This window comes from Emericellopsis cladophorae (genome assembly GCF_022114955.1).
Source record: "Emericellopsis cladophorae strain MUM 19.33 chromosome Unknown NODE_37_length_229796_cov_116_624128, whole genome shotgun sequence".
In the NCBI taxonomy this organism is placed as follows: domain Eukaryota; kingdom Fungi; phylum Ascomycota; class Sordariomycetes; order Hypocreales; family Bionectriaceae; genus Emericellopsis; species Emericellopsis cladophorae.
In genome coordinates, this window is record NW_026250962.1 from 156,913 (window position 1) to 179,963 (window position 23,051).

General features: G+C 53.6%; 7 protein-coding genes across 7 annotated transcripts; 4 read left to right on the forward strand and 3 right to left on the reverse strand.

Moving 5' to 3' along the window:
* Positions 1-467: 467 nt before the first annotated feature.
* On the reverse strand, positions 468-908 carry J7T54_004244 (U6 snRNA-associated Sm-like protein LSm3; the record flags this gene model as incomplete). Its single annotated transcript, XM_051507913.1, has 4 exons — positions 468-508; positions 557-593; positions 646-735; positions 786-908. The coding sequence occupies 4 exons, from the start codon at positions 906-908 to the stop codon at positions 468-470; spliced, it is 291 nt and encodes a 96-aa protein (XP_051360968.1).
* Positions 909-1,280: 372 nt separating this feature from the next.
* On the forward strand, positions 1,281-3,476 carry J7T54_004245 (uncharacterized protein; the record flags this gene model as incomplete). Its single annotated transcript, XM_051507915.1, has 1 exon — positions 1,281-3,476. One exon carries the CDS (start codon positions 1,281-1,283, stop codon positions 3,474-3,476), a length of 2,196 nt encoding a protein of 731 aa, XP_051360969.1.
* A 193-nt stretch (positions 3,477-3,669) lies between these two features.
* J7T54_004246 (uncharacterized protein) lies at positions 3,670-5,662 on the reverse strand (the record flags this gene model as incomplete). Its single annotated transcript, XM_051507916.1, has 2 exons — positions 3,670-5,031; positions 5,126-5,662. The coding sequence occupies 2 exons, from the start codon at positions 5,660-5,662 to the stop codon at positions 3,670-3,672; spliced, it is 1,899 nt and encodes a 632-aa protein (XP_051360970.1).
* A 2,894-nt stretch (positions 5,663-8,556) lies between these two features.
* On the reverse strand, positions 8,557-11,988 carry J7T54_004247 (uncharacterized protein; the record flags this gene model as incomplete). Its single annotated transcript, XM_051507917.1, has 3 exons — positions 8,557-10,603; positions 11,324-11,360; positions 11,568-11,988. The coding sequence occupies 3 exons, from the start codon at positions 11,986-11,988 to the stop codon at positions 8,557-8,559; spliced, it is 2,505 nt and encodes an 834-aa protein (XP_051360971.1).
* Positions 11,989-13,495: 1,507 nt separating this feature from the next.
* Positions 13,496-15,781, forward strand: J7T54_004248 (uncharacterized protein; the record flags this gene model as incomplete). The annotated part of the gene is made up of 8 exons (XM_051507918.1): positions 13,496-13,942; positions 13,998-14,157; positions 14,208-14,372; positions 14,560-14,701; positions 14,752-14,864; positions 14,919-15,118; positions 15,175-15,517; positions 15,567-15,781. 8 exons carry the CDS (start codon positions 13,496-13,498, stop codon positions 15,779-15,781), a joined length of 1,785 nt encoding a protein of 594 aa, XP_051360972.1.
* Positions 15,782-16,819: 1,038 nt separating this feature from the next.
* Positions 16,820-17,159, forward strand: J7T54_004250 (alcohol dehydrogenase; the record flags this gene model as incomplete). The annotated part of the gene is made up of 2 exons (XM_051507919.1): positions 16,820-16,958; positions 17,020-17,159. 2 exons carry the CDS (start codon positions 16,820-16,822, stop codon positions 17,157-17,159), a joined length of 279 nt encoding a protein of 92 aa, XP_051360973.1.
* Positions 17,160-19,117: 1,958 nt separating this feature from the next.
* Positions 19,118-20,094, forward strand: J7T54_004251 (uncharacterized protein; the record flags this gene model as incomplete). The annotated part of the gene is made up of 2 exons (XM_051507920.1): positions 19,118-19,426; positions 19,711-20,094. The coding sequence occupies 2 exons, from the start codon at positions 19,118-19,120 to the stop codon at positions 20,092-20,094; spliced, it is 693 nt and encodes a 230-aa protein (XP_051360974.1).
* Between the last annotated feature and the right edge of the window lie 2,957 nt (positions 20,095-23,051).

Here is a 23,051-nt window from a genome sequence, read left to right on the forward strand (position 1 = left end):
CCACGGTGTAGACTAATTACTTGATCTCCGTTCACAACTGTGGTCTATCAAGGATGGTTTCAATTCTAAAGTCACCGTTTTGACACTCGTAAATTTGATACCGGATACCTCCTGATAGAGCGCTGTGTCAGTGGGACACCAATCATTCGGACGACTTTGGGCATATTCTGTTCGCATTCGTGGGAACCTCATGAAGCATGTATCGTAGCTAGCTCACTATGCCACACCATAATGGACGCGAGGCCTCTAATCAAGGAGACGCTCGGTCTCAGTCCTGGACACGACCTCCATGAGGCAGTTCCCGGTTTGGCAAGGCGCTCCGATGCTGGATGCGTCGCGACTGCCTCCAGGGTACACGCTTGGGATTGGCGTTTCGCAGATCATCCTAGCAGCTCTCGTTCAACTAATCGTTTGAAAGATGTTGTGCTGCATGAATTGCCTCAACTCAAGAGCTATTGTGCAAGCGTTCAGAATGGTACCCCCGGTGAGATCATGACCACACTGTCGCCTGGTCCCAGTCAGTCGTCGCATACATGAAGTGATCAATGTAACATACCTCTCACAAATAGCATCTCTGATTTTCGGCTCACGGTCTACACCGAGTTAGCAGCGATACATGGGGCCGGAGGCAGGGTGGCGTCTCACCTTGATCTCTTCATCATCATCGTCATCGTCCACGGCGTAGATGGTTTCTTCCACCTCGCCCAGCACCAAGTTGCAATGGCTGTCATATGCCTGTCGCGGGTCAGGATCAAAGAGTCGCTCACAGCGTGTCTCTCACTCACATGTAGCTTGCCCTTGAGCTCTCTGTCACCCCTCAACTTGACGAACACAACCTCGTTCAGCAAAAGTCGCACCAGGTCTAGGGGCTCTGAGACATGGTTGTCATCACCACCGACGTCTGCCATGGTTCCGAAGTGAATTTGGTTGAGTCTGAAGGAGTGAATGTGACTTTCGGGCGATCTGGCACGTGAAACGCTGAGCGGCTGAGGATTGAACGTGATGCGAAAATACCCGCGACTCCAGCAGGCGGGAAAACCTCGGATCAGGAAGAAGCCGCTTCAAGGACATATGCATCTAGCGAGCTGTCTGACCTTATGCGCCTAAGCGGTTCTTTACCCCATATTGTGCTCCCCACTCCAGGCGACCCGCCCGATGCGACCCTTTGGGGGATGCTGTGCCTGTGCCACCCGCAACCACACGCGACAATTTTCACCAAGCTATCATTTCCTCCTCAGCCATTCTTCCCTGCCTTCTTCGCCGATGACCCTGCCGAAACAATGCTGCGACGACGAGCTTTGCGGTTGAGCTCCTCGCTTTGCTCTCGCGAACTCTCCACACTGGAAGCCCGCTGGGACCCGCACTGGCGATGGAGCAGAAATGGGGCAGCGGAGCGACGGCGCCACTTGGCCTCGATTGCGGACCCTCCTTCGACTTCGACCCTACACGCGAGTCAATTCTCCCCTTCCCCGGATCCTCTTCTCGAGACATTGCTCACGGCGATTCGAAAACGCGATGTTGCCGTCATCAGCCTCGCGTTCCTTCAATGGACAAGGGCGCTTAGGGACCAGGATGACCCAGCGCACGATGCTGCGCTGCACAGCTTGATGAGCATGCCGCGGTCGACATTGTCGGATATCTTGCGGGGCATGGATCCGATTGCTCATCCTGAGCATGACTTGATGCGGGGCATCAGTATATCTCAGGGTTTGGCGCGGAATTCTGATGCAGCGAGATTCGTCGATGATTTCGGTGTCCGGGTCCACAGTCGACAGGTCATGGAAGGCATGGCCACCATCTTGGAACAGTGTCGCGTGCACAGCATCACTCTCCGGCCAGAGGACTTTGTCGTCTTCATGCGCTGTGTGGGCGCCGGCGTTGAGCTGCGCATGGCGCATGCCACCTTTGGCGCGATGTTTGAGGCAGGGCTGGCGCCACAGCGTACCACAAAGACGTGGACAGAATTTGTAAAGACGCGCTTCATGATGGAACCGACGTATTACTCGTTTGACCGGACCCGGGTGCTCATGGAGCCACGGCAACTGATTCGCCATTCACATGTACGCGCAGAGGAGAAGAGCACAGTGAAGGCCATCGACCGGATTCACATGTCCATGAATGCTCTGCAGATCTCCCCTTGGAACAGACGACGGGACCAGCCGGACGAGGACAATAGACGCTATCTCCGTCGGCCTGGTGGTACCTTGCAATCCGGAGGTGGCATGGAGACCAACGACCACCGCTCGTTCTGGGCCCATTACAATCGTTCAAGGGCGTATCCAAACGACATGGACGAAGAGCTGGTGTGTGCCTGTCTGATCGGGTTTGCCAAGTCCAGCGACATGCAAGCCGTCCTGGAGACTGTCCTCCGTAAAGAATACGGCGTGAGAGTCGATCAAAGTACCCATGAGATCTCTGGTGGCAAGGAATTGCAACGGGATGACCCCAGATGGCCAACAGGTCGTCTTCTTAACGCTTTGGTTGAGTCTTTCGGCACAATGTCCGAGATACCGCTGGGCATGCAGCTCATCGACTTCTTCTCGCAGCGGTACAGCATACCTATTGACCCTGAGGTATGGTCCAATTTGCTGAACTGGACACACACCACGGCAAACGCCGCGAACCAGAAAGGCCGCGTTATGATGTTTGGCAAAGACACCCAGAGAGTCGAAGCCAAGGACGTCGGGGCTGTATTTGACATGATGACTTCGGAGCCGTACAATATTCAACCCTCCTTTGAGGATCTCGATCTGCGCATCCGCAGCTACATCAACAGCCAAGAGGTCACTCGAGCCCTGCAGATGGTCAGGCAAGAAGCCATGGACTACTACCGCAAGGTATCGGACGATCTAGAGACTGCCATGCTTGATGAGATTATGCTGCGTGACGCCGTTGTTAACCCGACCCTCGAGAACGGCACGACTATATCCAAGGCTACTCGGCTCAGGAGGCAGTGCGAAGCAGACAAGGATTACGTCCATAACCGCATAGGCTTCCTCCTGGACAGGATCATCAAACAGGCCAGCAACCGCCGCGAGCACCGACACGGAGCCATAACGACGGTGGAGATCCCCAACATCCTTTATGAATTTGCGGCCTTTTTCCCGCGCAACCTCAAATATCGGACAAGGAGTGGATACGTCGTGATCCATGAAATTGGTGGAGCAAGGCTTTTCAAGCCTGCGCTGAGGCATACCCTCATGACCAAGCAAGCAGCCGCGCATGTACACCCTAAGTCCACCGATGAGCTCGGTCAAACTCGGCAGATCAAAGACGAAACGACGGGAATCTTGCACGAGAATCCTGATTTTATATGGCCCACGAATCCGAGTATGGCAGTCCTGCACTCGGAACGAGCGCACACACAGAGGAGCATGTCTGAGACTGGCAAGCCACCGCCTTATCGACCTGAGCATGGGCTGTCGTGGGAAGGGCGACAGTGGTGGAACGGCATCGCCTCTCAGTTGATACTGTAAATCACACGTAGAACGAATAGAGCGGTACAGGAACGCAACGAAATTCGTCATTGGGTATCTAGACCATACATCCATCCTACAAAGCTGGGCCTCTGTACATATATATCCATAAAACACATATCCGTCATCATCAACCATAATCGTGAAAAATTGCCACATGAAAAATATAGTCAAGTCCCCAAGTCCAGCTGGATCAAACATTGGAAGCGGCCTCTGCCAGCACACTCAGCAGACTCACTGCCGCGCCACCAATCCCGACAGCGCCGAGAGCCTCGCCCCATGCTTTCTTTTTCGAGTGGCGGTCTCGGTACTCGTCTCTGTCGTCGCGATGATCCCGGTGTCTATAGTCATCTCTGCTTCTTGGCTCGTCCCTCCTGTTCCGCTGCGACCTGCGGCCGGAGTACTCGCGATCTCTGTCGTCATAATACCTCTTCGAGGGCTTGTCGCCGTGGTACCGATCGTCAGAGTATCTTCTTCTTCTCTCGCGATCGCGATCGCGGTCTCGGCCATCCTTCAATGACCGTGGCGATTTGGACTTGACCTCGTACGGGTCGGGGCCGAATCGGACGTGATGTTCATTCTTGTTCTTCAGAATCGACTTGGGCTGCACAGTCGCAGAGGGGGACCCCTTCTCCTTCTCTGGGGGGTTGACGATATAGGGGTATGATCTGGTGCCCCTAACTGACGTCTTATCATCGTCAATGTCCGTGGAGTCGCTCGAGTCCCAGAGATCAGTATCCTCGTCTTCCTCATCCCTGCTGCTCTTCGAGTCCTGCCTGCCACGGTACTTCTTGGGTGGCGAGGATTGGCGCAGTTGCCGCGCGCGACGAACATCGGCACTCTGTCTGGCAAAATCTTCAATCTGCTCCCGGGTGAGCCGCCCGAGAACGGCAACGTAGGCCGGACGAGCCTCATAGCGCACGCCGGCACGTTCGAGCACCTCGGGACTGACGCGACCACGATTGATCCGTGTCCACTGGGCATCCATGGGTATCTCGTTGCCATAAGGGTCCGGAGCCAAGCGGAACGCGGGCGCGGAGCGCGGACTGGTGCCGTAGTCTGAAGGCGGGTGCGGCGATGAACCAAGGACGGCGGATGAGGGCGACCCCTGCAGCTCGGCGAGGTCCTGCGGTCGAGGTGCACCAAGAGTGCCGGCATAAGGGGCAGGGAGATAGCGCTGGGTGCTGTTGGCGGGCGAGGCGCCATAGGGGCTTGCTCCCTGTGATTGTGGGGATAGATGCATGCCAGCCAAGCCGGAGTTGAGACTGTCCATGGCGACAAGATCCTTGGTGGAGATGAGAGCAGTACTGTCGACAGAGTCGGCGTGATGCGAGTCGTCTGACGATGTGGAGGTACGCGGCTGCGAGGACTGCAGTTCAGCAATGGGCTCCTTTGGTGGTAGCGGCGGTGGTGGCTCATCGGCTGGCATGCGCCGGGCGAGCTTCATGCCGGTGGGAAACTTCTCGTTCTCGATGGCGGGATACTTCTCTTTGGGGGGAGCAGCTTCAGCCTCGTATTCAAGCAGTCCTCGGACAGTAGGACGGGGGCCGCCACTCTGTGAACTCATAGCATCCAGCTCCCGAATGTAGGCACGAAGAACGACCTGCTGGCGTCAGGAAAGGTTCAAAGATGACTGAAGTGATGCGTACCTTGTTCTTTTTGAGCACTTCTGACGAGAAGCCTTCCTTCTCCAGTTCCGACTTGAATTCGCGCCATAATTGGTCCTCATCATTGCTAAAGCTATTCTGTCGTCGAGAAAAGACTCGCTCAGCAACGGTGTCGACCTTGTCCTTGATGGTCTCCAGGCCAGACGGGTCGCATTTCACGGGGGCGACGGCTGTCCGACTCTGCAGTTGCACTCCGTCGAGGAAATCATCGACTCGGTCCCTTAGGCGACGAACCCGTCCAGCAAGCTGGTCACCTCGGCGCCCATCATCCAATGCACCCTCCAGCTGGCGAAGTGCAGCGCCGCAGTCGTCGATCAGAGCGTTGATCTGGTGATCCCATGTGCCTGAGCCGAGGAGAGAGTCAGGGTCTGATGCTTCCACGCGAAGGTGGCGCAAAGCCGTATGCAGTTGGCGAACAGCGTCGGAGATGGATGGCGAGTCGCGCGCGCGCACGACCAGTGTCCGCGCAAAGGCGTCGACTGCGCCGATGTGCTGCTCGACTGAGAGTCCGCCACTCATCACGGGTGGTGGTATGGTATATCAAGTATTGTACAGAGCGCTCCGTCAGTTACCTTACAAAGTTGGGCTCGAAAATGCGGTTGTGTGGTGTAGTTGGTAAGGTATGTTTGAGAATGTGGACAGGTCAGCACGAGATGATCATGAGAGGACCAGGTGTGAAGGAGTCAGCGCTTGGCTAGTGTCGGCAGTATGGCAGGGTACGTGGCCGGCTGTAAAGATTTTGTCAAATACGACCAGTATACGAGGGCGCCGAGCAACTAGAAGTACGGATAGAGGAGTGGAAATCTGGATCTGGGCGCTCAGCAGTTGACACGAACCGGTTCCTCTTGTCATCGATCTCAGGGCGAACGAAGGAGGGCATGGCGCCTGTAAATGTAGCGACTGGAGCGCATGCTGGGAAAAGTCCTAGCATTAGCTACGTACGGTACATGAGCCCCAGACGCACGTCGCAAAGTCTGGGTGGCCCAGTGATGGGCCTTGGCTAGCAGTGCGTCGTGGTGATAGGGCGATGATGTTGGAGAGGTTCTGCCTGTTCGCCAAACTGACGAAGAGGGCTGCGCAAGGGTTCTCGTGAAGGGTCAGTGTGACATCATCATTGGCTGTCAATTTCGCGTGGGAGGTGCGGCCCTTGTTCGAAGTGCGATTCTATACCCGGCGGATCCACCTTTTCGTGACATAACTGCTTCCCATTGGCTCTGACACTCACTCATCAGAGCTAGCTGAGGCCTGGAATCTTACCCCTAATCATTGCGCCACCCGCCATGTTTCCTCGCAACACCCACCACCTTCGCAGTCAGTTCCTTGAGGATCGCGCTCGTCGTCACTTGCCAATCTACATGCTGCCCTGCACCCAGGGATCGAGGCACCCACGACAAGTTCAGCCCTATCCATACACACCGACGTCACACAAGGAACCCCTTGCTTAGCCTGCCGTGGTGAAGCTTCCGTCGCAGCGAGCACTCTGATAAGCAGGCCCAAGTTGCTGGTGCGGTTCGCAGACGCCGGTCATGTCGCGCCCCACTACACTATACGTAAGCTAGAGCCGCTACCCGCAGCAGCTCATCGGACCCTGCCGCGGGGCTGAGGCCTTGATCATGGAGGAACCTTCACTTCGATCAACGGTAAGGCGATGCAAGACGTTCGCAGCAATGCCCGGTTGAAGTCCACGCAGCATGAGCCTCGAGTTTCGAAGCAAATGTACGTTCACCTGAGGAAACTCCAGAGTCACTCCTGTCGAAGCCATGGCTGGATTGTCGTCGTAGCATTGGTCAAATATGCGGGAGCCTTTCAGGGAGCCTTGGACGAGTGGTGTGATGTTGTGCTGTCTTGCGCCAGAGATCGACGAGGAATGATCATACCATCCAAAGCCTAAAGGCAGCCATGTGCGAACCATTCAATCAGGCAGCATGTGTTGCACGGCAGAACCGGGCGTACGCTTGGCTTATGCTCACGAGACGCATGGTAGTCCAATCACCACCACCAGCGTGCCGGCATCGGCGTCCGCTTCGAGTGCAATGTCACTTGAGCCGCTCTCCTCGAAGATATCTCCGGGCCATGTTTCTTGGCCGGAGGATGTTTCCTCTCTTCTCGGCTTCTCATGTACTTGCCCTTGGTTCGTCTCGGCGTTGCCCATGGAATGAAGGGGCTTGGGATATCCGATGGACGGGGAGTCAACAGCACAAATGTCGGAACGCAGAACCACCCAGACCAGGTTTTGTGAGACAATCCCTTCGGATTCGAATATATATGATTCGTATGATTTATTTGAGATCTGGTACTGCCATGGACGGACAGCATGTTACTGCAGAGCTTCCAAGCTGACTGCTGACCAAGCCACAAAGGCAGCAAGCTTACGGTGACAAGCTGTGCATGTTTGTTTCGCTGGGCGGAAAATGCAGTTTCACTTGACGCTCGAAGAATGTAGATCACGGTACCTTCACCAAAGAGATTTCTAGCTCGCCGGCTTCTCCCACGGCCGCAATGTATCATGAGCCGCGCCCGCAACCGTGTAACAATGCCGGCGCAACCAGCCGGTCAAAGCACAGCGCACAAGCCAAGTGGCATACATTTGAACACAATTGCACATTCGAGAAATACAGAGTGGGGTTGTCGCGCACGATACGCAACATCAAATACAACCATCGTAGAACCCACCATTACACATTGCATGCCACGAAAGGAGACTATGTCGACTCAGAGCTATTGTTGAAACATGGGAAATGCATTGAAACTACAATTCTAGGGGTTTAAAATGCCTACAAAGCATCATAATCACGAGGGGCGATAAATGCTGCTGACCCCTCAGCTCAACAATACTCTTGGGAGCCCTCATCGCCAAAAATCTCCATCTCGAGAAGAAGTCCTCCTCGGGTCGTCGTGCAATGCCCGAATACAACTCTTCTTCTCATCGCTATCAACGTTCACTCCCGTCAAGGACGGCAAGCCCTGCTCGACCAGGACTTACCCCCCTGCAGGACAGGGCGTATCGCGAACAAAGGAGCTACATACACTTTCCGCCTCAGCATCCCAGAGATAAGGGAGAGACAATGTATACCATAGATCAGAGACCTCTTGGGGCGGGATGGACAGGGCCCGAGATCACACAGGATGAGGAAGAGAAGGAACAGGAGCGTCGCCGTCAGCAGAGGGTACCAAAGACAAGAGGCAACGGGCCCAAACCGAGATGAAAAGGGCACGCAAATTCAGGGTCAGACCAGAAACGTGGCGTATCAAGTGCGGAGGTATTACCGCTGGAACGGGGAACAAGCTGGGCAGGACGAGCCTCCGTACAAATGTGGAAGAGGGATGGCCAAAGCCGGGGTTGATCATATGTGCATTCCGCATCGCCGTGCAAAGAAAATGTCAAAATACATCGCTTTCATTACTAAGCTTAGTTACTCCTCATCTACATCCATCGACGTGGGGCTCGGCGGTGTCGCGGCCTCTGCCTCAGCGTAAGAGACCTGCTCTGTGGCCGCTCGAGTCCACGAGTCCGAGCCGGTCTTGAGGACAAACAAGGTGTTAAGAGAGCCTTGAAAGTACTTCTCACGACGAGTGGACCTTCGATCGCCGCCCTCGAGCGCCGAGTAGGCGGCCCTCGTGTTGCGCATCCGCTTGGACTGGCCACCCTCTGAAAGCAGACTGCTTAACTTTTTGCGCTCCTGCATCAGTGCATGATCGTAGGCAACAATGTTACGGACCCATGGTGCAACGTCGAGCACGATAAGGTGCGTTGTTCTGTCAAAGACCGACGGGTCGAGATGCGAAGTGGCTGTATGGGCGTCCGAGGCAGCGATGGGATCGAAGGCATAAGCCAGGTCGAGACGCGTGAGGTCGTTGCAAACTGTCGAGAAGAATCTCTTGAGCGCCAGGGTGGTGCCTGTCTCATCTAGCGGGCGCAACGCTTGTGCTTCGTCTGGTGCTCTGCTAGTAATGTGGCGATAGAGCACCTGACGAGCCAGGGACTTCTGCGAGGTTGCGAACCCGTCATTCAAGATTGTGTAATCAGTCACTGTGTCGGCCTCGATGAGCTGACGGCCAATGATGAAGTCTTCCTTGACCTTGTCGGGCATCGGCGGCAAGCCAGGATCAATGCTCCCGTCGAGGGCAGCGCTGCCAAGGGCCGTGGAGGATATATCCGCCGCGCTCAACGCATCGCTAAAGTTGCCAAAGGCGTCCAGGTCTTTGGGAGGCAGGTGAAAGACACTCGGGTTAGAGCCATTTGCCTCGTGCCAGTCCCCAGCTGCGAAGCGCCACGAGTCCCAGCACTGCTGCAGAGCTTCCTCCTCTTTCGACAAGGCACGACCACGAGTGGCCAAGGCGTCCCTGGCCAACCACCCCATAGCGTCCATGTATGTATTCTCGCTGATCACGCGCACCGTATCGCCATGCTCGTCAACATCGATTCCCTTTGGCCAACGTTGGTAGAACCAGTCGAAGCCTCCGCGACGGTCGCCAACTCCAATCTGGCACCAATAGTTGAGCTCTGTGATCGTAGCTCGCAAGTCGTATTTTCGCGACATGTACAGATGCTCGACAGCTTGTCTCTTCAGGGCGTGGCCCTCATTGGCAGCTATCAGCAGCAACACATCGACAGCAAGCTCCGTGGGTGGCATGCTGAACCTTAAGATACCGTGCAAAGCTAGGCTCTGTAGTGGTATGACACTCTCGTCGTTGCACGTCACCACAAAAGGCCGCTTCGACTGTACCATGAGGCTCATGAGGGTTTGCCAAAACTGCTTGTCCTCCTCATAGAGGATATCCGCTTCCTCCACCAAGATGAGCGACTGTTTCTGCGATTTTGAACCGGTTTTTGGCACCTGTTCGGTCTCTTTAGCCGCTTTCCTGGGCTTTGCAGCCTTCACGTCTGGCTTGGCCTTGAAGAAGGCTGTCATCATGCCCTGCTTCCCTGACTTGAGGTCCTTGGCCACCTGATCCTCAACATTGTCTTCCTCTGCTCCGCTGTCTTGTTGGCGATGGACTAGATGGTTCTTAGTCATGTCGCCCACTCTTTCCAGAATGTCTTTGCCACTGCGACGGGTGCTTGAGTTGATCTCGAAAATCTCGTACCCAAGTTCTTTGGCAACAGCATAGACACTTGCCGTTTTGCCACACCCATGCGGGCCACTGATCACCATTGCGTTGTTCAAACGGCCTTGTTCCTTCTTGACTCGTCGCATGACGGTTTTGGGGCGGCCAGAGCCTGACGTCGTCCAGTCTGGTTCGCCTTCCGACACCTCATCAAGGTCGTTCTCATCATCATCGCTATTAACGATGAAGCCGTCCAGCTTATTCTTCCGGCGCTTTTTTGCAGGTCTTTCTCCCTTTGGCTGGACTTTCCCACAGTCATTGCTTCCCGTCTCGACTGCTTGAACTCGAAGACCTTCTAGCCATTCTTTCAGGTAGAAGGCCTCCTTGCCGGCCTGGAGCACTTCGGCCGCACTGTTTGGTGTGTACTTTTGCGTCCACGAAATGCCTTCGCATGTGGATCGATCATAGGCACAAAGACTTACGACCAGTTCTGCGAAAAGACGCGTGACAATTGGGTGTGACTTCACATGTGGACCGTCACCAAGTTCGTCAAGATCCATGTCAGCCGAAGCAGATGTGGAAGCGAGCCAGCGGAGCTCAGGCAGAATCCGCTTTTGAAGTTGCCTTCCACTTTCAAAATGTTGCGCAGGCAACCGCAGCTCACGGGGTGGAGTGCTGGAATCGTCGTCAACGAAGGAAGCTGTCCGTTTCGCATCCTCCAGGTTCAACCTCCGGAGAGTGTCACAGAGAACCGACTCATCTGAGGTGATTGCGACTGCCTGGCCTTTGAACTTGCGTTCCGGTAAGGAGATATTGTGATGCCACCCTTGGGCCGATGACAAGTCTTGGTCCCCTCTCACATGTGTCGCATCTCGGGCCGGCCATGCAGGATGCTTGGCCCCTGGTACCTTTGTTGCAGCTGGCCTTGCGGAACCAAATGCCGGTGGTCGACTGCGATCCGAAGAGAATGGGAGTCGTTGTTTTCGTGGGGATACCGGTGTGGCCATGGATATTGTCTGTCGCTTAGGGGGCTCTGGCTTGGGCGCTTCGACAGGCTGTCTAGCTGCTGATGATTTGATAGTCTCCTTATTCTTCCCGGAAAAGAAAGGATGTGTGTCCTTTGCGGCTGACCTTATAACCTCAGAGTCGACTTTGGGTTCGGAGATATCTGCCGTATTCGCGTCTGCCATCTTATTGGGGTTTCTTCTCCGTGTTCGTTTTGACGATGATTCGGGTGACTGCTGCGTCGTACTCAATATAGAGGTGATCTTCTCTCCGAGATCGGCTCTATCTTTCTCATTTTTCCCGTATCTGATGGTGACGATTCGTGAAGGTGGGCTAGTGCACTTGGGTTTTGGCGGTGACCCTAGAGTACCAGTCAAAGGGTTGAATTTCAGAACCTTTTTCCCAGCGGCATCATTGATCGCGGCTTGCGTGATCTTCTCTGAAGTCGGAGGAGCGGTTTTCGGTGGCTGTTGTTCGGTCTGCCCCAATTGATCCGCTGGCGCAGGCGCAGGCGCTGGTTCAGGTGTTTGTTGAGGTTGCACCAAGTGCTTGGTGATCGGGTCACTGCGCCTTGGTCTGCCCCTCTTTCTCTTTGGCATCTTCGAGGCAGATTCATCTCGGACCTCGCCTGCGTCTTCTGTCTTACGCTTCTTGCTGACATCTTCGTCCTCGAGTCCTGGCTGCCCAGTCTGTTCAGCTGTTGCGTAGCTAGGTGGAGGAGTCGACGGTGGCTCGAGGTTCCGAGAGAAGAAAGGGTGAACTTTCTTCTCAGCAGGTTCGCCTTGAACCATGGTTGCAACCTGAGCCATGCCCAACGGGCTCGCCAGCCGAGCTCGCTGTCGTGGAGCGGCTATGGTTCAGTCAATCATTCGTGGATATGCGGTTGGTATGGGATTTTAGCGACTCGTTTCGTGCTGATCGTTCACTAGGAAACTGGGTCGGAGAATTCGGTACGTGTGCGTTGAGAAGGACGATTGTACGGAAAACGGTCACCGCAACTATGGAGGAGAGACGCGCCAACCGCGTAAAGTCCACTTTGGACGCGTCGCGCCTTCCCGAGTTGGAAAGCGCCTTACGTCAGGGATCTGAAGAGCCGTCCCTCACGTGAACCCCAATCACCCATTGCGCGGGACTCAATGGTCTTCGCAGACGCGATATACAGCGTTTAAAGTAGATAGTTCATCTGCGTTTAGAAATTTGATATCTTTGTCGAAAGCATTGGATATGGATGTTCTGGGCACAATGCTAGGCAGGCGGATGTAATACGTATCCACTAGTCGAGCTTGAGACTACCCTACACATCTACTTCATTGTCGCCAACGGAGAATCAATGGAGCCTATACACCCATCTATTCATTTCACGTTAATCAATAGTGAGGAGTATGTTGATGATATTTTGGACAAGGGCTTGGAAGGGTGAACAATAGTGTCGAAGTACCTAGCGTTAGGTAGAGCTTTAGTCGAACATCAACATTGACTATCCGGAACTCCTGAAGCACAACCTCTTCATGTTCCATTGGTTCCAGTCATGATGGACCTTAGAAGTCTACAAACACTTCGCGAAGGTCTTTATAACAGAAAGAAAAGATACTGACTGGCTTTTGGTTGACCAAGCCCCCTTTGAATCAAAATCTCTCCATGGACTATCGCCAACATCCATTCACCCACCACCCAAATGAATACACACGATCAGCATCCAGCTCACATTTTGTCGCTTCCACCCCGCGCACGTGCTTGAATCGGTTCACACATGACGCTGATATCCATCCCGTTGCAACAAACCGGCAGAAGATCCCTACCAAATGCACGACCAAACCTACCTGAACTACCTGCCGAAATCCGGGTAAGAAAACCTCTCGCGGCACGCGGGGACCCAAGGTTCATGTTGTATTCAAGCTTGAGTGGCATCCAGAACGAAACTTCGCGTAGCTGGCTCCAGAGGCCACCTGCAAACGACTTACGTTCGACTGGCCAATGCACTCGACAGCTTGCCAGCACGTTCACCTAGCACCTGCCGATCACCTGCATCTCCTACATCTAGACAGGCGAAATGGTGGACTCAAAGGCCGTGGTCTGCCAGGAGCACGTCGCGATCAGCGATTGCTGTCGATGATGTGCCCTGCGCCAATGCGACCTTGGATCAAATAGCAACGTGCTTCGAAGATGCTCTTCTACTGGACGCGGATATCGGTGCTTGTGGAATAGAGACGTGTGCTACCAGCGCGTCTCAATGATATGAGTACCATGGCAGCCTACGCTACTTAGTTTGCGACGACCTGACTGACAGACATCACCGAAATGAAGTACAAGATCATCTATACCGTAGCGGCCCTTCTCGGGTCCACGGCTGCCAGCTTCTCAGGCAACCTAAACTATGTCTCTCCCTCAAGGCGACACGCGCGCCTGGGCATCGACACCAACATTGTCGAGCGCAGGTCTTGGAAACGCGACAATGTGGCCTACGAGCCTTCAGAGCTCAACTTTACCCACGGCGTGGCCTCTGGTGACCCGTGGCCGGAGAGCGTGGTCCTTTGGACCAGAGTGGCACCCAGCAACAAGTCAGAGAACAGCACTGTGCCCGTGGAAGGTACGGCGCCACTCTGGAGCCATGAGACTGAACAGTTTGTTGAGGCCGATCCGAACCCAATCTGCGTCGAGTGGAAGGTCTATATGGGAAAGAAGAACGAGACGCAGCAGACTGTGTCGCAGGGAGTCACTCACACGACATCTGATATTGACTTTACAGTCAAGGCAGGTCGAGTAGTGTCGTCGTCAGGGAATTTTATTGACACATGAGCAGGTCGAAGCCCAGGGCCTTGAGCCTCTGACGGAGTACAACTACCAGTTTAACGTCTGCAACTCTGACGTGAAGAGTCCAATTGGACGGACTAAGACTGCACCCACCGCTGACGATGATGTCTCATCCCTCAGCTTTGCTGTCTTCTCTTGCAGCAACTTTCGTAAGTTTGGTGTCTGCGATTTGGTGACCGCCAGTAACTGACACAAACAGCCAATGGCTACTTTAATGCCTACGGAAATGCAGCGTGCAAGGATGAGCATGACTGGGTGCTGCACCTGGGCGACTACATGTACGAGTACGCTGCTGACGATGACGCGACCGAACGTGGTTCAATCCCTCCCAACAAGATCTTCACATTGTACGACTATCGTGCTCGTCACGGCCAGATATGTCCGGCCTTCATGTTCAAGCCCATGGCTTGTGAAACTCATGCTTGATTAGTATCGCACCGACCCAGATCTGCAGTTGCTGGCGCGGGACTACGCTTGGATCACTACCTGGGATGTTCACGGCAAGCCAACTTGATTTAACAGTTGCGTGAGGCGTTGCTAAATGTTTGCAGAGGTGGCGAACAATGTGTATCGCGATGGAACAAGCGGCTCAAACAACACTGAAGAGTCATTTTTAAACGACGGACCGGAGATCAGTGTTGACACCCGCAAAGTCAACGCTGTTCGCGCATACTTCGAATGGATGCGCATTCGGTTCGAAAATTTTGCTTATATTGGAAAATCATGGAGCTGACAGAACAAAGTCAAACGGACCTGGACGATGGCCTTCGCATTTGGCGTTCATTCCAAATGGGCAAGCTCCTTGACCTCGTCATCCTCGACACTCATGTGCATGATCGCTCAATCACATCTCTGGGTAAGATACTTTCAACAGACACATGCTTGCTCACCAGTGGACTGACGAGTACAGGGTGGAATGACGACTACATCGACCTCATCCGAGATGACCCCAGTCGCACATTGATGGGGGCTCGCCAGGAGCATTGGTTCTACAACTCGCTGTCGATATCAGCCAAGCGAGGGGCCACTTGGCGCCTCATCGGAAACCAGATCATCGTCTCTCGCATTCTCCAAAACGACGAGGGCTCCCTCAGCGGGGACAATTGGAATGTGAGTAGCCACGGATAACCATTAGCAGGTCCATTGTTGACTACAGAACACAAAAGGGATACATCGCCAACCTCAACAGAACCCTCAAGCACTTGTACGACAACAATATCAGCAACAACATCTTTCTCGCAGGCGACAGCCACCAGAAACGGGTCTCCGACCTCGTCTGGCTCGGGGAGAGGGAGCATAACATGAAGACTGGCCAAGGTGCTGTGGGCGTCGAATTCGCCGGGACAGCCGTCACCTCCAGCGGCCAATCAGGCCCCATTGAGCCCAACGCTGGCGACTACGCCCGTGCCATGATTGAGCGGAACGACGAGATGATGTGGCAGGAGGGCTACTACCGCGGCTTTTTTCACCTCCAGGTGGCCCCGGAGAAGCTCACGGCGCAGTTCTACGGTGGGCTCGGCGGACCCGTGTGCATGACGCGAGAAACTGACGATTTCAGGCTCGCCTTCCGTTACTACGCGCAACCCGTGGGACATTCCCCTCGCCAACTTTACCGTTGTGGCGAACGAGAACCACCTCGAGCGCCCCGTCGGGGGTGTACAGGCAGAGTCGGGCGCGCTGAGGTTTGGCAATGTTAAGCATACCAACTTGACACTGAACACAGAGACCAAAGAGTGGGAGGTAATCGGTTTCGATCAGATGTTCATTGAGTGACAAGCTTAGTCGTTACAAGTGTAGGTGGAACGTTGACATCACTCAGACAATGAATCCACATTGGCCTCAAGAGATGGACTTGTGTCAATTCACACTCTTTTAGATGAGCAACTCTACGACACGTCCGGAGACATTCCATAGTAGAATATGCCCACCTCTCAACCCGGGTGACAGTGGTGGTTTGTGCCTCCTTTCAACGTCGTCAATCTCCTCCGTCAACGCGCGCTCCTAATCAGAGCCACCAGGTTGGAACTGGTGAGCCACTACATCGGGATCTCCCTTGCGTCCCGTATGAAAGAAAACAGAGACTTCCTCGATGGACATGCCCCTGCGTAATTTGTAAGCAAAACCCAGAAGAGGATCTCGTTGTGATTTGATACGTTCCGAGTCTCGAGGAAGAAGAACAGAAGGAGAACGAGGTATATTGCAACGAAATCAATGTAAACGACATAACTAACAAGCGTCAACGTTGAGTCTCCCGGGTGCGCGATGGCAACTCACTATTTCCAAGCAATGGCCTGGAGTGCCACGGGATTGACCCATTGATTGAAGGCCAGGGCTACGCTCTGGCCGATGTAGTAATTACTGTAGTATGCAGTGGCTACGTGGGGACGGAGACGGGGGTGTGCGAGTTCCTGGAGCAGCGCGATGCCCGTGATCTTTCCAAAGGGACCGGCGGCACCGATGATACTACGGCCACCGATAAGCGTGCCCAGGTCCTTGGCGAAGGCGTTTAGGAACATACTGAGGATGGGGAGGGTCGAACTAATGGCCAGGCACCACTTGCGACCCCATCGACCGTTGATCCATGAGGCGGCGAAGGGCGTGATCATGGCGGGTACGAACAGACTGGCTGAGATGAGGCCAAGGATGTTCCTCTAGGGATGGTTGAAGTACTCCTGCCACTGGGGGATGGCTTGCAGACCGTTCATCAGGGACGCATCGAATTCAAAGTAGAAGACGGCAAAGTAGAAGCCGACACAATGCCGGACAGTTTGCTCTGGGCGGCGGACTGCGTCAGCTTGTACACGCCTCTGAATGCACACGCCTCTGAACGCACACACACAAGATCTCATGAACAAGGAGGCCTCTGCCGCCATGAAGGACGGCCCGAGGATCATCAACACGGCGCGCGGCCAGTTTGTCAATGAGGATACGCTGATTGAGGCGCTGCAGAGTGGAAAGATCTCTGGTGCTGGCCGGGATTAAAAATGTGGTACTGACGTGCCATCATGGAGGCGCTGCGATCACGACGCGGATCAATCCTGAGCTGAACGCCATGAAGAACATTATGAAGGTTGTTGATAATGATGGTGAGTACAAGGGCGAGCCGCTCACGCTGGTCAACAAGAAGTGGTTTCAGCCAGCAGCAGCGTGATGTATGAGTATTTGCTGAAAGAAATCTATATGTATTGTCTCATCTCTCAAGATCCACTCGATCGTGATGAGAACTCGATTTACATGCCTCCATGTAGGGACGCATCAAACAGGCCAAAAGGAAATTCCACTGTGCTCTGAGTGTGGCTCATCAGTGTCCTCGGTAACGGCGGCGTTGGGTTTCCAGCGACAGGTCTTGCTTTCGAGGTCCTGGAAACGAGCATCAATTTCTTCGACAGCACCTGGCCAAGCCTCCTTCGTCTTGGTTTTCCTCTCGGTACATCCTCTCGATTTGCTCGTCCTTCGTCTTGTTATAGCTCAGGGTCTTTTCGAGGGCCTGGCGCATCTCATTCAAGCGGGTCTGTCTAAGCGATCGTACTCAAGTTCGTTGTGATCGTAAATCGCGACAAGTTACACGAGCTCTTACTCTGAGTATCCAGTTTTACGACACGTCTCAATACAGAGTCCAAAATTTCCTCTTGGTCTTTCAGACGCTAGATAATCTGTTCTTGTGTGCCGCTGTCTGTTCCGCTGGTTTCCGTGCTGCGTTAGTCAATATATGGAGAACTTCACCACATAATACCAACGGGCTTTCTTACAAATATTGAATGCACTGATCCAGCGGGCCATCTCGCATTTCTGATGAATCCAGATCTCTGTTGCCTGGCGTGATGACACTCGTTGTCGGCGTCGCTGTGAAACGCTAGCAAAGCTGATGACCAGCACGAGCAAGGAAGCACTGACATATTCCGATGAGCGCCATCTCCCACCCCTCTGAGCTCTTAGAAAGCCTACACAATGCCCTCACCGATAAAGAAAGCGGCCTTGGCCATCACACACCCGATGGCAGTGAAAACCAGAGTCAACCATCGAGCAGCTAGCTGCTCGGCCACATCTTTCGTTCCTCGAGGGCGCTTGCAAGAGTGTGCTCACAGTCCATGGCGAGGAAATTGCCTAAGACTCGAGGTGGCAATGTGATTTGCGTAGATATCAAGTAGGTAGTTGGGTCGAAAGAAAAGTTACCTGGCAGAAAAGCGAAGTACAGGAGAAGAAAACCTTTCCCATTTTATCTTCTTCGGACTAGTACAGTCTCTGGTCCAAGGCACCCGGCCATTTCATCTGATTTCAAACACAATCTTGCCTTAATTATACTCCCCTTTTGCTTGGCTTTTACTTGGCTTTTGTTTCACTTTTACCTCAGAAAGGCTTCGAGCAATCAAGACTACCACCCACGCCTGCGTCGTATACTTGGACGTGCACGTAGGGGACGATTTGTCGATTCATTTGCGTGGTCCACTTTAGGAAGCTACTCAGACTTTCTACGGTTTTCGTCTATATCATGCTATAAATCCCACAGTGTTTTCTTGATTGTGCATATTCGCTTTTTGCTCTTAAGAGGTCATGTGGTGAGGCTTGGTGAAGACTTTGACACTCGGATTCTCTAGCAGCTTCCCGCTCATCGATCTGCTCGAGCAGTTCCGCGATAGTCTCTTCAAGCTTCTCAATCCAGTTGTGGAGGTACTTGGCCGAGGGCAGGTGGGCATTGTGGCGCATTATGACCGGATCGAACTCGGACATACTCTTAGATCTGGATTGCACGCAACAGCTGTAGGTTGATGTAGCTTTTCCCCTGAGCTTATTAAGTCTTTGCGCAGCTATCGTGAATCAATGGTCTTGATTTTGCCTTTGTCGGTGGAAAGATCACGTAGTTTGTCCATGTTCTTTAACTTGTATGGCTTCGTAGCTTAGTCCAAACACGTGCTCTAGTCTACCATAACTCAGGCACACTCTCCGCTCAGCTATTGAACATCATATTAGACTCAGTTCTTTCAAGCCTCTATTTCCTCTTTTGGCGGGTCGTTTTCTCTCGGACTGTGATTTTACAACTAAGTACCGTGCACTATTTCGGTTTTTGCTTTCTGTCCGACCTTTGTGCGTCAAGTCACAGAGCAAGGCAACATGGACGCAAAGAAGGAGTCCGATCCGCATATTGGGCCAACGCAAGGCAAGAGTACTGCCCCGAGTGGCCGCGACTACATGTACCATCAAAAGTCGACTTTGAGCGCGCACAACCTTCACAAGCGGAGGGGATTTCCTGGCCTCTTGATCGGGGATGAGCCCGAGCCAGAAACCCAGTTTACGACTCATGCCATCAAAGCGTCTGGTATAGGACTCCCGCAGAGACTCTTTCGGGATGAGCAGGGTGATCCCGAGGAGTCGCGCCGCCACAGTGAGGCCTCTGGCTCAAGACCGACACCCGAGTATTGTGTAAGCACTTCAAAGCCCCCAAGTTCGGCCACTTGCTGTCTTGAGTACAGCGATTTCACACACGACGGATCTTGTTTTGGGTATTCGACCTCACAGACTATATCATATGTCACACCTGCAACGTGGAGCATCGCTCGGTGGAATTCACTCCGTCGCAACGAGAAGCCACGGCAGGGCGCACCTGTATCGCAAGGCAAGGGTTTCGAACGCTCTGCCCACACTGGAGCATCAGCCTCAGTAACATATGGCTATGGCAGAGTTACGTAAACGACGATATCCCGTAGTCCTCTCCTCATATTCCGCGACCGCTTGTGGACACCATTGCCGTCAGATGCCCTCATGAGGCCCATGAGGACAATGTCCCAGGAACACAATGCTGCCCGTTCTCTGACCTCAAACTTGAGCTGTTCGAGGCCATAACTGCGATCATCGTTGCTGTAAAGTGGATCTCGTCCCTCAACCGAGGATACTGCAGCGAGGACAGATGCGAAGCTTGCAAGAAGACTATAGGGCAGCTCAACGAGCTGTGTCCTGAGGCTTTTGGCCCGCCGATCATGACGCCGTGCCTCATCCTGTCGCTGACGCGCGAGGACCTGAAGAGTTCTGGAACGCTCACAATCGATGCCGATCGGTGCCTCTGCTTTGAAAACATCGACCGTCCGACTTAGGGCGGTGGACGTCCCATGATCAGCTACGTGAGCAATCTTCGGGTGTCCATATCTGCGGACGACGATCAGACGGAAGAGTCGTGGTCAGTCTATCTAAATCCAGGCAGCTATGGCCTAAAGGATGATGGACTAGGCAAAGGCATCACATGGTGCGATGACATTGGTTGTGGGACGATGGGGGGGAAGGCTACAGTGGGAGGTAGTCTCTCGACACGTACGTCGGCGCGTCAACCAACGGTATTTCAAACAGGAATTCGACCGCAGGAACCCCTGGATGCCGGATGACTCGCCTGAGATAGCCTCCGCGCTGCAGCGAGACTTTCGAGGGGAGTTCGATGGTGATATTGAGAGTGCCTGCGAGACCGTTGGTGAGTGGATAAGGCGGAGGTCGGAATGATATGCTCCGATTTGGACACCGCGATGTCATAGACCGTGGACGGCGTGGAATGGAAATATTCACGGGGCGTCATACAAACACTGACCCGACAAACTCGCTAGCGCTACCTACCATGGTGTGTCTTTTGGTGCAATATCCATGCCAGGGCTGGTGCCAACATCGCGTAGTATAAGGACCACTTTGAACACAGACTATGTCAATACGAAGGTGGAATGGGGAATTCAATATTAGTGCGTGAGCCGAAGCGTGTTTTGTCGTTTCTCTGTTCGACGAGTACCAATGACATGATCCCAAATTCAACATCGAATAAACAATCTCAGCCAACATCTACACACTTACGACAAAGGAAGTTTATACTCCAAAGATAATTTAAGTATTTATTTTCAGCATGAAACCAAGGCCATGCTCTGTCTTTTCGTTCCTCGAAGCCTCGTGATGCTTCAACGCTAGGTGTGCAGTCCTAGTTCAGGGTAGCCAGTGCCACCACTCCGACGCGTCGCGCTCCTGGCCAAAATGGACACGCTGTAAATGTCCATGCTCACAGAGTATGCGATTCGGGAGTTTGGCAATATGATATACTCACGCACATACTCGAAGAATCGAGGGAGAGACGCGGCACAGAGCTACACACAGCGGCGGGGATCAGACCGTCAGAGAGTCGCGCCCAGACTTGTCGATCTGTCAAGCGCGGATACAAAGTTGGTGCACGGGAGCACCCGCCGAGTTCATTTGCAACAGCTCGCAAAATTTCTAACGATTATCCAACTGAGACAGATAGAGGCCTTAGCCGGCGCCAAAGATCACTAGACATGCACAAGTGACGAGGGCAATATCCGCGTGCCCAAATGATGCGAAAAATCTCAAGTAGATGGGCGCGGCAAGGGCCGAAATTGCACAACTCCGTCTGCCGACGGTATGAGGAACATGAAACTTGACATGGGGGGCTTCAAGCATTATTTAGCGTGGGAAGATCGCTCTTTTGGACCCTCCTCATGGCGTACACGAGCACATGCAGCCAACTTAAGCCAGGGCAGGATCAATCGAATCACCAGAGCTACAGCAGACGTGACAAGTCCCAAATACAGCAGCCACCCTGGCATCACTGACGTCATTTCCAATTGGAGAAGCATGGGCGGCTGACGAGGCGTAAAAAGGGTCGCCTGTCCATGCATTCAGAGCCAATAAGGAGGCTTTATAATGACTAGAGCATCCTAAAACGACAAGAAGCACAGTGGTGCCAACACTGCCAAAGTCTCCGGTCCCCTTTGTATTTTAAGTGCTCTGACCTGAGCGAACCCCGAGCACCTAATAAGAATTTAAGAAGACCAAACTCAGCCGTGCCAATTACAACATGTCTTATATCAAAAATAAGCACTCATCGGGTTGTTACATGCAGGAGAAGGGTGGAAGTGGGCTGGTTGCGACATTGCGAGTTGAGTGAGTCTACAGACGGTTCCACCCAGAGGAAACGCTTATTATTATTAGTCTTGAAGGATTCACCCCAGCAGCCAGCCCCCAATCTGCAGTGACTGCGGTGATCGTAAATGCACAGACCTTGAGAATTGAGATGCCCATGGCTGACCGTGACTTCCATCATCGGGACTATCTGAGCAATGTCCAATAAACACATCTGCTCAATTCTTCAACGGGTCTCGCTTGCACGAGCACACGTGTGGTGGCTGGGTGATTGGTCTCGGAGAATGCAGGTGCCCCCCTGCCTGGTGTACTGGGCTCCGAGCACGAGAGCGAGGCAGTCTTGCCATATGTGGGGAGGAACAACGTCCTGTGTCGCAGATGGGAAATATGAAGTAAATCAACATAAGTGTACAATCTCGCTGCAAACATGCAGCATCTCGCACGTTGAGCGCCAAGTTAAGGCTGAGGATGAGGTGAGGCTTACCTGGCGGCCAAAGCACGTTGGGACCGGCAGAGAGACCCACTTGCCATAAACGAACTAGCTTCATGTCGTTGATCGTAGATCTTGGATTTCTGATGTTGGAGAGCAGCCAGACTCAGCATCCTTCCCCCATCCATCATCGCGCGCGCATTCAGCTCTCCCACGCTCCAAGAAAACGCCCGTCGAGGGCCAGCCTGGCCAGGCTAGTTATCTGTGTGGCCGAGAATTCCATGCAAGCCAACCCAAAGCCCATGGAGGATCCAGGGGAAACAATACCCAGCACGCTCTGCGCGCTTCGTGATCCTATTCTGGATACCGCATCTAGACGCTCACAGCGAACATCATGTAGGATCTTACGGCATGTCCCACCCCGGCTCCTTTCAGTGAAGGCTGGACAAGGATGGTGGTGGCCTGCTGGTCCGGTACCTGTACATGTAGGCTGTAGATTGCTGGATCGCTTACTCACGGACAGAAACGCGTCTGCGTTGTGAAGCTATCCTCACCTGGCGCCCTCTTTCCCTCTTGTGAATTTGCACCGCAGACTGAATTGCTGTGATCCCTCACTCGACCCGAAGGACGCGTAATACACTCTTACTACGCTGCCTTCTCTACTGACCAAAGACGACGACTCTTGTAGTACGCTCTGTTTGCCGCGTCGACCGC